The following is a 16,852-nucleotide window of genomic DNA, read 5'->3' on the forward strand; positions in this document are numbered from 1 at the left end:
TACGGAATGACATTCATAGTCACACCATCTCCCAACCACCCAGCTGCAAGCTGTTGCAGTCTGCATGTTCCTTCCCCACTTCCCAATTTCTCTTGGTACCATTTACATCACTCCGTCATTTGGTGTCACCAGGGAAGACTTCCTCCAGCTTATTGGGCAAGTCACCCCCGTTTTGCTGCTCAGTGACTTTAATGTGCACCCACCATGTGGAGCTCTCCCAGAACCTATCGGAGGTTTCCCCTTTGCTGACCATCTCAATCAACTCAACCTCATCTGCCTTAACACTGAAGCACATTCCTTTCAGACTCCATGCACACCTATTCCCATTTGGACTTCTCTTTCTGTACTACCCCCACATGTCCGTCATCTCAAGTGTCTGTTCTCTCTGATACATACTCTAGTGACCATTTCCCATGTGCTGTCCATTTCCTGACTCCTACTCCACATATGTGCACACACAAATTACATCTTTCTAAGGCTGACTGGAGGCTTACTCCTCCCTGTCAACCTTCAGCTTACAACACTTCTTGAGATGACTAGGTCAAATACCTTACAAACATTATTATTGCCGCAGCAGGACGTTCCATTCCTTGCACTTCATCTTAACCGTGCCATGTCCTGGTGGACTGAGGCATGCCGTGACACAATTCGCACACGGAGACGTGCCCTCCACATTTTTAACTGTCATCCTATGATGGTAAACTGCAATTGTTATAAACAGTTGCGTGCGCAGTGTCGTTGCATTCTTTGGGATAGCAAAAAAGCTAGCTGGATTTCATTTACTAGTTCTATTAACAGTTCTACTATCTCTTCCATTGTGTGGGCCAAACTCTAATGGCTCTGTGGAACCAAGGTCCATTCCCCAATTTCCGGCCTGACTGTAGCAGATGATGTCATAGTGGACTCTGTTGTTACCTCCAACACCTTGGGCCGCTATTGCGCAGACATTTCGAGCTCCAACCTTCCTCCATCAGTAATGAGTGGAGGATGCTGAACCGATACCCTTTTCTTCTCAAAATGTGCCGGACAGTGTTAACATTCAGATGTTGCAGCACCTTTCTCTTTTGAGCAAGCACTTTCTACTTCATACATTCAATCGCATCTGGGCATAGGCACATTTCCCAGATGCTGTCTTGAAGCCAGTGTCATACCCATACCTAAGCCTGGTAAAGACAAACACCTTCCTTCTAGTTACTGCCCCATTTCTCTCACCAGCTGCATTTGCAAGGTGGTGGAATGTGTGATTCACACCCAGATGGTATGGTGGCTTGAGTCTCGCAATTTACTAGCCACTGCACAACGTGGATTTTGAGCACGCCGTTCTACAGTTGACCATCTCGTCATGAATGGTTTTCTGTGGAAATACCAGATTGTGGCAGTGTTTTTTTGATTTGAAGAAAGCATACGACATCTGCTGGAGGACTGGTATCCTCCGTACTCTACATGTGGGGCTCCAGAGGCCACCTGCACCATTTCCTTCAGGAATTTTTAAAAGATGAAGGTTTCAAGGTATGTGTGGGTTCTGCTCTGTTGGACACCTTTATCCAGGAAAGCGGTGTGCCTCAAGGTTCTGTTCTGCGCGTCATCCTCTTTGCTATGGCCATTAACCCTATTATGGCCGGTCTCCTGCCAGTTCCCTTTTTATTGACGATTTTTCCATCTATTGCAGTTGTTCAGAGACTTGTCTCCTTGAGCAGTGTCTTCAGCATTGTCACAATCATCTTTGCTTATGGAGCATTGACAATGGATTTCGCTTTCCCACTGACAAAACCATTTGTATGAATTTCTCCTCGAAAAGAAGAGAAACAAGCCCAAGATGCAAAGATTTATATCTAGGGCTTGTTGCTCTTCTGTTCATTGAAACTATGAAATCCTGGGGCTCATGCTTTATAGGAAACTTTCTTGGGCCTGTCATATGTCTTACCTGACTGCATGCTGTGCATGGTCCCTCAGTGTCCTCAGTGGTACTTCCTGGGAAGCTGATTGTACCACCCTCCTCCATTTGTACTGATCCTCGTCCATTTGAAACTAGACTATGGGTGTTTCGTTTATGCGTCTGCATGTCCGTCCATCTTACGCTGTCTCAATGCAGTGCACCTTTGTGGCATCCATTTGGCCACTGGCGCCCTTTACATTAGCCCATTTGAGAGTCTGTCTGCAGAAGCTGCCGAGCTATCACTGCCGTACCATCGTGAATTTCTCCTCAGCAGGTTCGCACGTCATTTGTCTGCCATGCTTGGCCACCCATCCAGTGCCTCCTTACAGTATTGCCAGCCAAATTTCATACATTCTATAAAAGAGGAACATTTTCTCTATCGAAAGAATACAGTTTGTTAACTGTAAACAAATTTTCAAGTTTAACTTATTAGGGTTACTTTTCATGGAATGGCCCTGTAGTCACATGTACAGGATTTATTATTAACTTGCTGCTATGTTATCAGAATATCCCTTTTACCCCAATTGTAAATGGTATACAAAAATTCCCTCCCTTCTCCCTTTCTTCCCTTGCAAAGACTCAGCACAATACTGGATGACCCCAAAAAGGAATGGAGCATGCAGCTGCAATTTGTGGAAAGGCACCATGGTTTCACAATGTACTATAAAATTATAAAAAAGATTTCCTCTGAAACTCAAAAATAAATTCATACTATTATTTTGAATTCTTGTTTGTCCATAACTGCTTTTGAATAAATTAAATCCAGCAAAAAGTGTGCATTACAACCAGAAAATGAAGAGGTATATAAACCAGCCATACAAAAGGTTAAGAAAAATCAAAACACATAAATGGAGGAACTGCTGTATGTACGTAACCTTTGCCAAAACTGTGGGATTCATTATATGTTGAGCCATTTCTTTCAGCAGCAAAAAATAAGGAAAGAGCTCTATATTTACTGTATCCCCGTTTCTGTCCCCTGTACTGTTAATTTATTGGGTCTTGGGGCTTCATAGCTAATCGTATGGATACTAGCACAAATCAAGTACAAAATACGCAACACATACTTCGGCCAATATTTTTCCGTCCATTGTGCATATGACTAGCAATGCTTTCACACAACTCATTTCCTTTCTGTCTGTGCCAGTATATCGTAAATAGAACCACATTTAATTTGACATGTGTTTCTTACTTTATTTTGTTTTTGTGAAATGTTATGAAAAATGTAGTAGCAGCTGTGTTGCATTTCAAAAGTTAGCTGTAGTAAATATAAAAAATAGTCAACGTGTTGTAAGGTCTAATGGGATGACTTGTTGCCGAGTGGAATCAAAAAACTGGAACAGATGTAGAGGAATATTTATATTTGTTTTAGAGTTATAATATCAGATTTCTATGTGTTACTGTTATTCGCATAAGTTACCTTCGACTTATGAATATGGTGCCAGGTACTATTGTGAAGCAAGAGCCTATTCTCTCCTCTCAGTATGATTTATTTCTTTCTTTCAGCTCTGTACAACTTCGTGTTTCGAGCAACCAGAAGTTGCAGCAGTCCTCAACAAATGTCGAGCTATTATTGCCTCGATTAATAGAAATGCTAATGCAGCCGCCACACTTAGAATACAAGAACAAATGATGCAGGTAATATATAACTAGCATGAACTGTGTGCCTGAATGTAATGGTATTTTAAACTAATTGCTCTTGTTACTACATTGATATTATTACTTATTTTTCCCTGTTCTGCTCTCCCAACTTCAAATTTTTGCTAGAACAATGCTATACGATAAATAGTATTAGTGATTACCTAGACACGATGCCAAGTCAGTGAATAGTGGCACTGACCTTTTTTGTCCCCCCTCCATTATGCACTTGCAGTTGTGAGTGGTTGTTTCATGAGATGGCTAAGTCTACTCAGGATTCACAGCAGAAAAATAGGAAAGTGTCACAACAAAGCACTGTTTGTAAACATTCTGTGCTGTAAAATGGGAGCACTTTGTAGTGCGCAACCTGTGACTGACTTTCCCCCTCTTCGGAAATCTGAGATGAAAGTTTACAAATTTTTGCTGCAGGCTCGTGGTGTACATGACTTTCCATACTTAACTTCATCATCAGATTCAAAACAAAGCGATCCAGAAACTCTACCAGAGTAACAAGATCATTATCAGCATGATTGTCTTTATTGTAGAAAGACTGATACCTATGGTGCTGGATACATATGAAAAGGCATTCAATGTCTACAGGGATGAATCATTAATTTTGGTTTATTGGCAACACATACAGCAATGTTTAAGCTGTTTTTATAGATAATCACCTTCAGAATCGAGACACTTGTCATATGGGGATCCAACTTTTGCATTCCAGTGTCATAGAAGTGCGCTGGCTGGACGTGGAACCAGTGTGTGACAGTCATCTTCAGCACTGTGAAAATGCTGACAGGAGGAAAGAAATTGTTGGGGTATGAGAGAAGATGAAAACTTTTGGGAACAAGATGAGGACTGTACAGTGGATGATCAAACATCTCCCAGCTGAACTTCTTCTAAGCACTTGTTGCATGCCGAGCCATTTGTGGATGAGAATTGATATGGTTCAGCAGAACACCTGCACTGAGCATTCCATGTCACTTATTTTGAATGGCCTGTTGCAATTTCCACAGTGTTTCACAGTAAATCGGAATTCACTGTTTCACCTCTTGGTAGATTGTTAATAAACAGGATGCCCTTCCTGCACACCATGCACATTACTTTCCATGTCAGCACAGTGTGTTTGAACTTTTTCTTGACCAGACATCCATTGTGAAACCAGTGTGTCGAGTGATGCTTGCCAATGTGTCTACTGATGCTTTGTTTCTGGCATAAAGTGAACGACCTGTGTCTCGTTGTCTTTCATAATCCTGTGGGAGAATTTGCCACCTTCACAGAACCACTCCGGTTCTTCTCCTACGTGATTCATTTTCAGTTTTGGTGTGAGGGTTTTTCGGCACCAACTTGGCATACTTGAACAGCAGTTTGTAATCTTACCCTCCCACACATCACCATTAAAGTTCTCATTCTTTGCACAACGTTTGAGAATTATGAGAGGAGTAAGATTACAAAATCTTGATTATCTCGTTGTCGATGGCTCAGTCTTGTCTAGGAGTACTTTCTGGCAGCTGAAATTTTGATTTCTTAGGTTCGTGGTGACAAAATAACTGTTGAAGAGTTGTCTGCTGCTATGAGTATATTTTTATTTTATCCAACAATGGAATACTCCAGGATGGAATCTAACAATATTCTGAGAAAGAAAGTTGCTACTTACCATACAGCGGAGATTCTCACACGTGAAGCTTTTGACCAATGTCCTTTGTGTGTGTGTGTGTATTTTTCTATTTTAGGCCATTGGCCCAAAGCTTTAACTGTGAAAATCTTTTTGTTGTGCCTATCTACGACTCAGCATCTCCGCTATATGGTGAGTAGCAATTTTCCTTCTCAGAATATTTTTATTTTATCCAATCATTCTAAATCACATTCAAAAAACCAATAATTACATTTTTGTTGGCAAATTTAGCAAAATATGTGCATTTCCATCACAGGCATGCCCACCACTCCTTACATTCTGAAGTACTCACAGTTTCCAAAGAGTTTACAAACTTTCTCAACACGAGAATAATCTTTACCAAATTATATCATTATTTCATAAATAAATCCAGAAACAAATTGAATAATTAGCATTTGATTGTGCAATTAATAATGTGAATTTTAAGTACACCACAAATTTTGTAATTTCAAATATTTGTAAAAGAAGAATAATTTTAATTGTTAGTACATATCGATTGTAACACATTATTTTTTTAAATACATTTTAGCCTGAAATATAATACATAGTATACAAAATCATATGAATTCTTTTAATGAAACAGCTGAGATAATTTTAACCTGTGCAAGATTAGAGATTATACATGGTTGGTTATCTAAAAGGTAATGTTGGAGGAGGATAATTTATTACAAGATGCTTAGTGACAGTTTATGCGACAAGAATCATGATATCAGAGGAAAATGACTGTCGAGATCATTTTCTTGGAGTGACCTTTCTCAGTAATGTGCTGCCACACCAACTCTGATGGAAAAATGGATGTCCATGGCCCAGCTTTAACAACCTTTGGAAAATTACCTACACCAATGGCGTACCTTTGGTTTGCTCCTGACCTTCAGCCCATACCTCTTCACAGGGGACAATGAATTTCGATGAGCACCATGTTTTGTGCATTAAGAAACTTTATCACACAGCAAACCTTGCAGTCAATTGGCGAAAGAGTAAGACTGTGATTATCAGCTACTAATCCAGCATTACTGACAACAGTAGAGGCTTGTCTGGCTGTCATAAGATTGTTAGATTGTAGCTCCATGTATAGGTGCTATATTTCTGGTTAAATATTTTAACTTTAAAAAAATGATGACATAATGTCTGGATGCCATTTGTAACTGATACATTGGTAATTGGTGGCTACTGAGATTACCAGAAGCAAGTACAATAGAGGTTTTCTTAAGAGCTTCAGTAATATGTAGTACAGTATAGTGGAGCTTACTATTAAATGAAACAGGCTTCATTATTTTGACTCTGAAAGCAAACATTATTCTAACCCCCAAAAGAAAATATGCAACCACAGTCTGGAAGCACCTTGGTTTGCCAACATCATAGGTGGCCCTATTTGTTTGATTTGTGAGGAATGTAAGTGTGATATTTTGTTAACACAGAGGACCCATGCCATATATGCTGTAGGTTATTACATATTGTCAAACATTGTACCCTAACACATCTAAAAAAAAAGGCTCTTGAATTCCAGCCATTTGCCTGGTGCCTGCACCACTGTTAAATATATCCCAACATTGCCAACAAAATTATCCAGTACTGAATGTGCACTATGCTAACTGAACAACTCATAACTTCCTCCTTCTTCCCCCCCCCCCCCCCCCCCCCCCTCTCCCTCCCAACTGAATTGAGAAGCTATTGTGAAGAATATGGAAGAAATTCTTAAAACAGTGTTGGTATGTGTGTATCTTGCGCTGTTGCATACACATTGAGGCAGGTAAATATAACGCAAACTGCTCTTTTTATAATTGAAAAGTTCATTCTCTGGCTTTATTAACGGCTCTTGCTTGTCATATTTCAATGATCACACATTATGGCATATGTTGTACTGGGTCACAAACCTGCTTCACCATCGCAACAGAACACAAAACACTCTGAACAAATTAACATCAAAACCTACTGTCTAATTAAAATTGTGTGGCAGACCAGGATTCCAAACTGGGGCATGTGTCTTTCATGACAGATATCCAATCAAAATTCAGAACCTGCCATCATAACTTTACTTCCACCAACACTAAATCCACATAAATAAGTTGACCTTTCGACATTGTGTGACTAATAATGGGTATAAATAGACATTTTTGTGTTTTGTAACTTGCAGTGAGTGTCTTCAGAAACATTAAATTAAAGTCCATGACACCATTTAAGATTGTGTGTTAAAATTATGTGAAATGTATTTGCAGTTGTGAATACAACCAACCATCAGCTATCTAAGGGAATTATGACAATGAAAATTTTGTGTTGAACTGGGACTCAAAACACGCACAAAATTTTCATTGTCATTATTCCCTTATACAGCTAACGACCGAGGTGGCGCAGCGGTTAGCACACTGGACACACGTTCAGGAGGACAACAGTTCAAACAAGTGTCTGTAGGTTCTCTGTGATTTCCCTAAATTGCTTCAGGCATATGCTGGGATGATTCCATTGAAAGGGCACAGTTGTTTTTCTTCCCCACTGTTCCCAATTCCAAGCTTGTGCTCCAACTCTAACGACCCCATTGCCAATGGTACATTAAACACTAATCTCTTCCTCTTCCTCATCATCATCATCATCAGTCATACAGTTGATGGTTGTTCGTATTTGCAACTATGAATACTGTTCATGTATTTCGTATGATGTCTGTAGTTGCCACAGTACCTTATGCATGCATGTCTGAAGGAACAATGCATCATTCTTCTTAACAATACAGGCATTGCAACATCGTACAAAAATTATTTCTATTTACCAATCAACATCAGCGTTAGATATGTGCAAGTTGTCACAAATTTGGTAACTTGCAGGCCCTGGGATCCTTCACCTGCCAAGAGAGAAAAAGATGACAGAAAATTGCCAAGAGAGAAAAAGATGACAGAAAATTACACCTATGAGTAATAAATTGGAAAAATCACCATGGATAGTATATTAACAGAAGAAACAGATAGACTGTAGATTTAAAAAAATGGGGGGGGGGGGGGGGGGGGGTAGCAAACAGCTGAGAAGGGAGTGAGATGGGAATAAGTAACAAACAGAATCCAAATTTTGTGCATAGGAAGTAGTTATCAAATGTATGGGTATTTGAGTGCAAAGGAAAAGCTGTACAGCAGCATTATTCACAAGTCTGTGAACAACTTTACAAAGGAGTATGTTAAAAATGAAAGTAGGGTCCGCTTAGAATATTGCAGCAGTCGGAGGAGGCCTCATTTTGGGCCACAACTTAACAAAAATGCCATTCTGACAGAGTAATTTTGTCATGGGTTAAACTAAAACACTTTACTGCCAGAAAAATAAGAAATTCAGTACAAATGGAAAGATGACACTGATTTTGATCCAATGACTGCTTATGTCTCCTGGCAGATGTACTGATAATGGTTTCAACATAACCTGCCAACAGATAGCATAGTAAAACAGCTACCAGAGTGAATCTATTCTATGTCTACCCTTTAATAGGGAATGTTCACTGACTGAAGGCTCAGTATGGTGCAAAGTTGTGAAGTAAGCAGGCAACCACACCACAGAGATGTACTCGTATTTGTCCTTCCAAGTGACAGGTTGGTCCTTTCGGAGAATTACCACACAAGTTGGATGTGCTGCAACATTTGTGCAAATGATGCTGGTATCAGTGGCCACGTGAACATTTTCACACCCATAGAAACGGTTCTGGATGTCCATGTGGCACAGACACCCCCCAGGATCACCGTATTGTAAGGACAACAATGGACGGATTGTACAGCTACCACAGCCCAGATAAGAGAGCATGTAAGTCCAGACATGTCAACACAGACTATTGCAAACCAGTTATTTGCAGTGGGACTACAAGCATGCACGCTTCTATCCTGTCTTCACTCACTGTACAGCATCAATATGCACAACTCAGCTGGTGCCATCAGAGGATCACATGGAAGATGAAATGGCACACCATGGTCTTCAACTTGAAAGCAGATTCTGCCTGCATGCAGTTGATGGTCAGTTGCACATACAATGTACACCTGGTGAGCACTGTCTAATAAGAGTGCATTAGTTCAAGACACATTGAGCCCAACCCAGGTCTGATAGTCTGAGATGTGATATGCTGCAACTCTCGTTCACCTTTGGTGTTTCTGGTGGGGAAGCTAACCAGTACTCTGTATGTCCAGAATATTGTTAGACCTGTCCCTTTTCTATTCTAGCAATAGGAAGGTGACGTGTTGTTCCAACAGGATAATCCTCACCCATACGCTGCCCTTGGAACTCAATGTGTTCTGCAAGATGTGGAGCACCTTTCCCAACAAGACAATCTCCAGACTTGTCTCCAGTCCAACACATGTAGGATATGATGGAACGAAAAGTGGTTTGTGCTACTCGCCAGTCAATAGCTTTATAGGTCTGTGTGAACAAGTCAAACAGGCATGGTATAACATATCCCAGGGCAGTATTTGTCATCTGTATGATCAACTTGATGGCGGAGTCAGTGCCTGCATTGTCACCTGTGGAGGCTACACCCCATACTAATATGGGTATTTTGGCATGGGTAACTGGTCCCTCAGAATTGCTTGTGCTAGTGATCTGTAAATGTAATCATTTCATGCACTCCATATGCACTGTTGCAACAATAAATCTTGAGTGAACTGGAAACGTCTAAAACTGTACTTTTTTTTCCCATCAGTTTGGATGGATGTACACGCAGTGGTTGGTACAAGGTTGGCCCAAAGCTGACAGAAGAGGGATACAGATTACACCCTAGGAAAACTACAGAGAATATGTCAAACATAGCAGCAAATGTCAAAGAAAGAAAGATGAAGTTCTATAGGCACATCATTAGGCTATCACCAAAATACTCACCAAGAGAATTCTAACATACATACAAGAGGTCAAATAAACAATACTGTGAATCTCACAAGGCAATCTGGACCTAGAAGCAGCAAAAATTGATCCAATAGAAATTAAATACAGAAATGTATACAGGGACAAGATACACAAGTGTAATGTGAGGTCAGAGAATGAAGTCCCAAAGAAACAAGGGACAAAGTGGACTGAAGATAGAAAGAGACTCCATGGAGAAAATGAGAGAATCGTGTAATAGCTATTGGCAGATGCGAGCAGAAGTCTGAATTTTGTCTTCGTGTGTTCCTTCACAGAGGAAAATTAATGAATGTTGTTACTGTTCTGTTGCTGTATCACCATAAAGATGAATGACATTAGTAGTAATGGTCTTGAAAAGTAGCTGAATTAAGTTAAATTTAACCAAACTACAGATACAGCTTGTAAATAGAACGATAAGATTCCTTAGGTGAAAATTTTTTCCAGTATTCATTGAAAGAGACTCATTACTCACATCTACTAAAAACAAAGTTGGGGGGAGGGGAGGGGCAAGAACTAATCCACAGAACTGTTACATCACACCTCTCTTTTTGTTATTTAATTATAAAACACATGCAAAATTTTAACGTTTCGACCTATCTGGTCCAGAATAACTTACCTTGAATGTGATATGAATTCCAAAAACCTCACTCACACAGAATCCAGCTCACTAATCACATCATGATATACCAAGTTCCATAGACTGTTTCTAGACTTTAGTAAAGTTATTGATTCAGGACCATACCAAAATACACTAAAGAAAAAAAAAATCATATTCTCTGTCTAACAAAGTTTGCAGCCAGGCTGAAAATTTGCTCACAGAGAGATTGTGGGTGAGCCTACAGGGAATGCTTGCTTTTGTTTAACCTACATTCCTCTCAAGGATATGGGGTCCATATCATATTTGACTAATATGGGCCATCAGACACAAACAAATAAGGGTGATAGGCTTATTCGACGGGCAAGAGAGAATAACAGAAATGCTGAAAAATCTTCACTGGCAGATAATGTGAAAAATTATCTTTAGAAAACTATGGCAACTGGTTTTCAGGACATGTATGTAGTAGTCTTCAGTCCTGAGACTGGTTTGATGCAGCTCTCCATGCTACTCTATCCTGTGCAAGCTTCTTCATCTCCCAGTACGTACTGCAACCTACATCCTTCTGAATATGCTTAGCGTATTCATCTCTTGATCTCCCTCTGCGATTTTTACCCTCCACTCTGCCCTCCAATGCTCAATTGGTGATCCCTTGATGCCTCAGAACATGTCCTACCAACCGATCCCTTCTTCTGGTCAAGTTGTGCCACAAGCTCCTCTTCTCCCCAATCCTATTCAATACCTCCTCATTAGTTATGTGATCTACCCATCTAATCTTCAGCATTCTTCTGTAGCACCACATTTCAAAAGCTTCTATTCTCTTCTTGTCCAAACTATTTATCGTCCATGTTTCACTTCCATACAAATACTTTCAGAAATGACTTCCTGACACTTAAATCTATACTCGATGTTAACAAATTTCTCTTCTTCAGAAACGCTTTCCTTCCCATTGCCAGTCTACATTTTATATCCTCTCTACTTCGACCATCATCAGTTATTTTGCTCCCCAAATAGCAAAACTCCTTTACTACTTAAAGTGTCTCATTTCCTAATCTAATTCCCTCCGCATCACCCGACTTAATTCGACTACATTCCATTATCCTCGTTTTGCTTTTGTTAATGTTCATCTTATATCCTCCTTTCAGGACACTGTCCATTCCATTCAACTGCTCTTCCACGTCCTTTGCTGTCTCTGACAGAATTACAATGTCATCGGTGAACCTCAAAATTTTTATTTCTTCTCAATAGACTTTGATACCTACTCCGAAATTTTCTTTTGTTTCCTTTACTGCTTGCTCAATATACAGATTGAATAACATCGGGGAGAGGTTACAACCCTGTCTCACTCCCTTCCCAACCACTGCCTCTCTTTCATGTCCCTCGACTCTTATAACTGCTGTCTGGTTTCTGTACAAATTGTAAATAGCCTTTCGCTCCCTGTATTTTACCCCTGCCACCTTTAGAATTTGAAAGAGAGTATTCCAGTCAACATTGTCAAAAGCTTTCTCTAAGTCTACAAATTCTAGAAACGTAGGTTTGCCTTTCCTTAATCTTTCTTCTAAGATAAGTCGTAATGTCAGTATTGCCTCACGTGTTCCAGTGTTTCTGCGGAATCCAAACTGATCTTCTCCGAGGTCGGCTTCTACCAGTTTTTCCATTCGTCTGCAAAGAATTCGTGTTAATATTTTGCAGCTGTGGCTTATTAAACTGATTGTTCGGTAATTTTCACATCTGTCAACACCTGCTTTCATTGGGATTGGAATTACTATATTCTTCTTGAAGTCTGAGGGTATTTCGCCTGTTTCATACATCTTGCTCACCAGATGGTAGAGTTTTGTCAGGACTGGCTCTCCCATGGCCATCAGTAGTTCCAATGGAATGTTGTCTACTCCCGGGGCCTTGTTTCGACTCATATCTTTCAGTGCTCTGTCAAATTCTTCACACAATATCATATCTCCCATTTCATCTTCATCTACATCCTCTTCCATTTCCATAATATTGTCCTCAAGTACATCGCCCTTGTATAGACCCTCTATATACTACTTCCACCTTTCTGCTTTTCCTTCTTTGCTTAGAACTGGGTTTCCATCTGAGCTTTTGATATTCATACAAGTGGCTCTCTTTTCTCCAAAGGTCTCTTTAATTTTCCTGTAGGCAGTATCTATCTTAACCCCTAGTGAGATAATCCTCTATATCCTTACATTTGTCCTCTAGCCATGCCTGCTTAGCCATTTTGCACTTCCTTTCGATCTCATTTTTGAGACATTTGTATTCCTTTTTGCCTGCTTCATTTACTGCATTTTTATATTTTCTCCTTTCATCAATTAAATTCAGTATTTCTTCTGTTACCCAAGGATTTCTACTAGCCCTCGTCTTTTTAGCTACTTGATGCTCTGCTGCCTTCACTACTTCATCCCTCAAAGCTACCCATTCTTCTTCTACTGTATTTCTTTCCCCCATTCCTGTCAATTGTTCCCTTATGCTCTCCCTGAAACTCTGTACAACCTCTGGTTCTTTCAGTTTATCCAGGTCCCATCTCCTTAATTTCCCACCTTTTTGCAGTTTCTTCTGTTTTAATCTACAGGTCATAACCAATAGATTGTGGTCTTGGAAATGTCTTACAATTTAAAACCTGGTTCCTAAATCTCTGTCTTACCATTATATAATCTATCTGGTACCTTTTAGTATCTCCAGGGTTCTTCCATGTATACAACCTTTTTTCATGATTCTTAAACCAAGTGTTAGCTATGATTAAGTTGTGCTCTGTGCAAAATTCTACCAGGCGGCTTCCTCTTTCATTTCTTAGTCCCAGTCCATATTCACCTACTATGTTTCCTTCTCTCCCTTTTCCTACACTCGAATTCCAGTCACCTATGACTATTAAATTTTCGTCTCCCTTCACTATCTGAATAATTTCTTTTATTTCATCATACATTTCTTTAATTTCTTCGTCATCTGCAGAGCCAGTTGGCATATAAACTTCTTCTACTGTAGTAGGTGTGCGCTTCGTATCTATCTTGGCCACAATAATGCGTTCACTTTGCTGTTTGTAGTAGCTTACCCGCATTCCTGTTTTTCTATTCATTATTAAACCTACTCCTGCATTGCCCCTATTTGATTTTGTGTTTATAACCCTTTAGTCACCTGACCAGAAGTCTTGTTCCTCCTGCCACCGAACGTCACTAATTCCCACTATATCTAATTTTAACCTATCCATTTCCCTTTTTAAATTTCTAACCTACCTGCCTGATTAAGGGATCTGACATTCCACGCTCCGATCCGTAGAACGCCAGTTTTCTTTCTCCTGATAACGACATCCTCTTGAGTAGTCCCAGCCCGGAGATCCGAATGGGGGACTATTTTACCTCCGGAATATTTTACCCAAGAGGACGCCATCATCATTTAATCATACAGTAAAGCTGCATGCCCTCGGGGAAAATTATGGCTGTAGTTTCCCCTTGCTTTCAGCCGTTCGCAGTACCAGCACAACAAGGCCGTTTTGGTTCGTGTTACAAGGCCAGGTCAGTCAATCATCCAAACTGTTGTCCCTGCAACTACTGAAAAGGCTGCTGCTCCTCTTCAGGAACCACACGTTTGTCTGGCCTCTCAACAGATACCCCTCCGTTGTGGTTGTACCTACGGTACGGCTGGCTATCTGTATCGCTGAGGCACGCAAGCCTCCCCACCAACGGCAAGGTCCATGGTTCATGGGGGGGGGGGGGGGGGGGGGGGGTTCAGGACATAAATTGTGAAAATTGTAGAAGTGTCTCTTTATAGATTACTTTTCATTTGTTAAAGTATGGTAAGGCTAATAACAGCTTGCACAAAGACAAGTAATCAGTCTTTCAAATTGCATTCTTGAGTGAAACAAGTAGGAACCTTAATATGTGGTTCAATAAAAGGAAGTATCTACAGAAAACTTCACAGTGATTCACACCACATAAATGTATATTAGAGAAGTCTATGTTTTAGCAATTGTGCGTAGTTCCTGAGGAGATGATCATTGAATTGCACATTGTTTACTGTGTGGCTTTATATGCATCCTAAGCTGTGCTGATTTCTGTTACTAATTATACATAAATGGCAGCATTCTGTGTTTCAGATTGAAGAGGGGGTGTTAGCAGCAGATTACCCAAAGGTATGGACGTCAACATATCTAATGTTGGAACAGATGTTAGTCCGAAGAAATATCCTGCCATCAGTCTTAGAGAATGTTGAAATTTCTGATAAAGAAGCATTTATATTGAATGACCATGAATGGAAAATGTTAGAAGATTTAGTGATGATCTTGGAACCATTCAAGGTAATTGAAGCAAAGACGTAGCAAGTTTTCTGATTTGCTAAAACTAAAAACTCTTTATTTCTTTGGTTTCCATTCATGGAAATGCTTCATTTCAGGTTACAATTATGACGTTAAGTGAAGAGAAGATACCTCTCATATCACTTCTGAAGCCCCTCTTGTGGCAGCTCAACAGTTCTCACCTTAAAGTTAAGGATACTGATACAGAATTTGCACAAAGCTTCAAAGCAACACTATCAGAAAGTCTTTCAGCCAGGTGAGTAGAAGCACTTTCACACACCTTACAGATATGATATCAGTTTCATCAGTAATTGTATGAATACTGATATACAATGATTGTTAGTTATTGAGTATGAATAATTGTTGATACCTCTGCAGCATCCTTCAGACATTTCTTAGAGACAGATGTAAGTCAACACATATATCTTTGAGTTATAGCTTTTTGATTACAATCAGTAATGATTTATTTGTTTGCCTAAATATTAAGGCATGCTTGGAACACACATCCTGCTCTGTTGTTTTGCAGTTTCTCCAAGCTAATATTAACAGTGTCACTTATGTCCATTTGTAATCACTTCAGTTGCAGCCCCCTGTTTTTCATTGATATTTGAAACTTCTTGGTGAATGTTTTGTAAAAATTAATCAACTTGAAGGTTTAGTACTAGCTGTCTATCAACTTGGCAGCTGGCTCACCTGCATCATGAAATTATACTGTGTCATGGGGCAGCATATCATTTTTCACATACTCAAGGCATTAAATGCCAGAGTTAGTCTAAATCATTGGAAATGTATTGGGGTAGCTGCATTTGTATATGTGATATTTTCCCACAGTTTTAATATTTATTTATTCTTTGTCAGTAAATAATGATATTGCCATGTACAAGATGTTTGAAAAGTCCAGAGCATTCTCTCAGTATGATAGATGGTGCATTTCTCCAGCTCAGTACACCAGTATGTCCCAATTCTATCATTCTGGTGTAGAATTGGGTCAGTCAGACTGTTGTAGCAGTCTTTATTATTATTGCAGCTTATTCAGATTTCACAGAATAGTGTCTCAATGTGAGAGGTGTAGTTTAATCAGCCTGTAAGTTTGAGCCTCTCTTTTCATCCGTGTTCCTCCCATGCGGACTAAATATCACATTATAATGATTCTGTTGTGGTATAAGTGTTTCTGTGTATAGCAGGGTAATTTCCTCAATTTTATGGACCCACATAATCTCAAATATCATTTTTATTGCAAGGAAGGGGGAAAATACTGATGATATGCCACATGTATAAAAATTTTTTTGTTATAGATACAGCGATCCTGCAGTTGATGTATTGCTTCAGACTGCCACCACCTTAGATCCACGTTTTAAATTACTTCCGTACGCTACTGAAGAAGACAAGAGCATTATTTCAGGACCAATGAAACAAATGTTAATATCATATGTTGAAGAAGAACGTGGGTGTCCTAATGGAGAAGAATCTCCAAGCAAAAAAAGCAGGTTATCAGGTGTGTGTTTTAAATTAATAAATGTTCAGTGGTGTTTCTTAAAAAACCCTAATGTGCAAACCAAATGCACCAGTCTTTCTCAAGATCAATAACCAAGTATGTTTTCTTAGTCCAGTTCTTCAGGATGTTTATGCAACAGCTAAAAGACAAACCCTTGAATTCAGATATATGTATTGAGTGTCCATGATTTCTGTAATTAATTCGTGTAGCAAAAAGATGTAATTTCATATGAGTTGCTAGAGCAACATGCCTTGAAACCAAGAAAGTTTTCTTCAGTGATGTCATCTTCACAAATTTGAAATAACTACACCAGTGCTTTCTTTATCAAGTCCTACACACATTTCAGGATAAATCCATTAACAACA

At 39.6% G+C, this 16,852-nt stretch overlaps 1 protein-coding gene across 2 annotated transcripts in view; it reads left to right on the plus strand.

Moving 5' to 3' along the window:
• Positions 1–16,852, plus strand: part of LOC126281995 (E3 SUMO-protein ligase ZBED1) — a 59,816-nt gene that overhangs the window by 33,136 nt on the left and 9,828 nt on the right. Inside the window, exons 2-5 of one of the 2 annotated variants that reach the window (XM_049981390.1) lie at positions 3,440–3,571; positions 14,795–14,995; positions 15,091–15,248; positions 16,288–16,487. In XM_049981390.1, the coding sequence (XP_049837347.1) occupies positions 3,440–3,571; positions 14,795–14,995; positions 15,091–15,248; positions 16,288–16,487 (691 nt within the window). Of the gene's footprint in view, positions 1–3,439; positions 3,572–14,779; positions 14,996–15,090; positions 15,249–16,287; positions 16,488–16,852 lie in introns of both variants that reach the window. The other variant, XM_049981384.1, reaches the window with a different exon arrangement.

The sequence above is a fragment of the Schistocerca gregaria genome, chromosome 1 (assembly GCF_023897955.1).
Source record: "Schistocerca gregaria isolate iqSchGreg1 chromosome 1, iqSchGreg1.2, whole genome shotgun sequence".
Taxonomy (NCBI): Eukaryota; Metazoa; Arthropoda; class Insecta; order Orthoptera; family Acrididae; genus Schistocerca; species Schistocerca gregaria.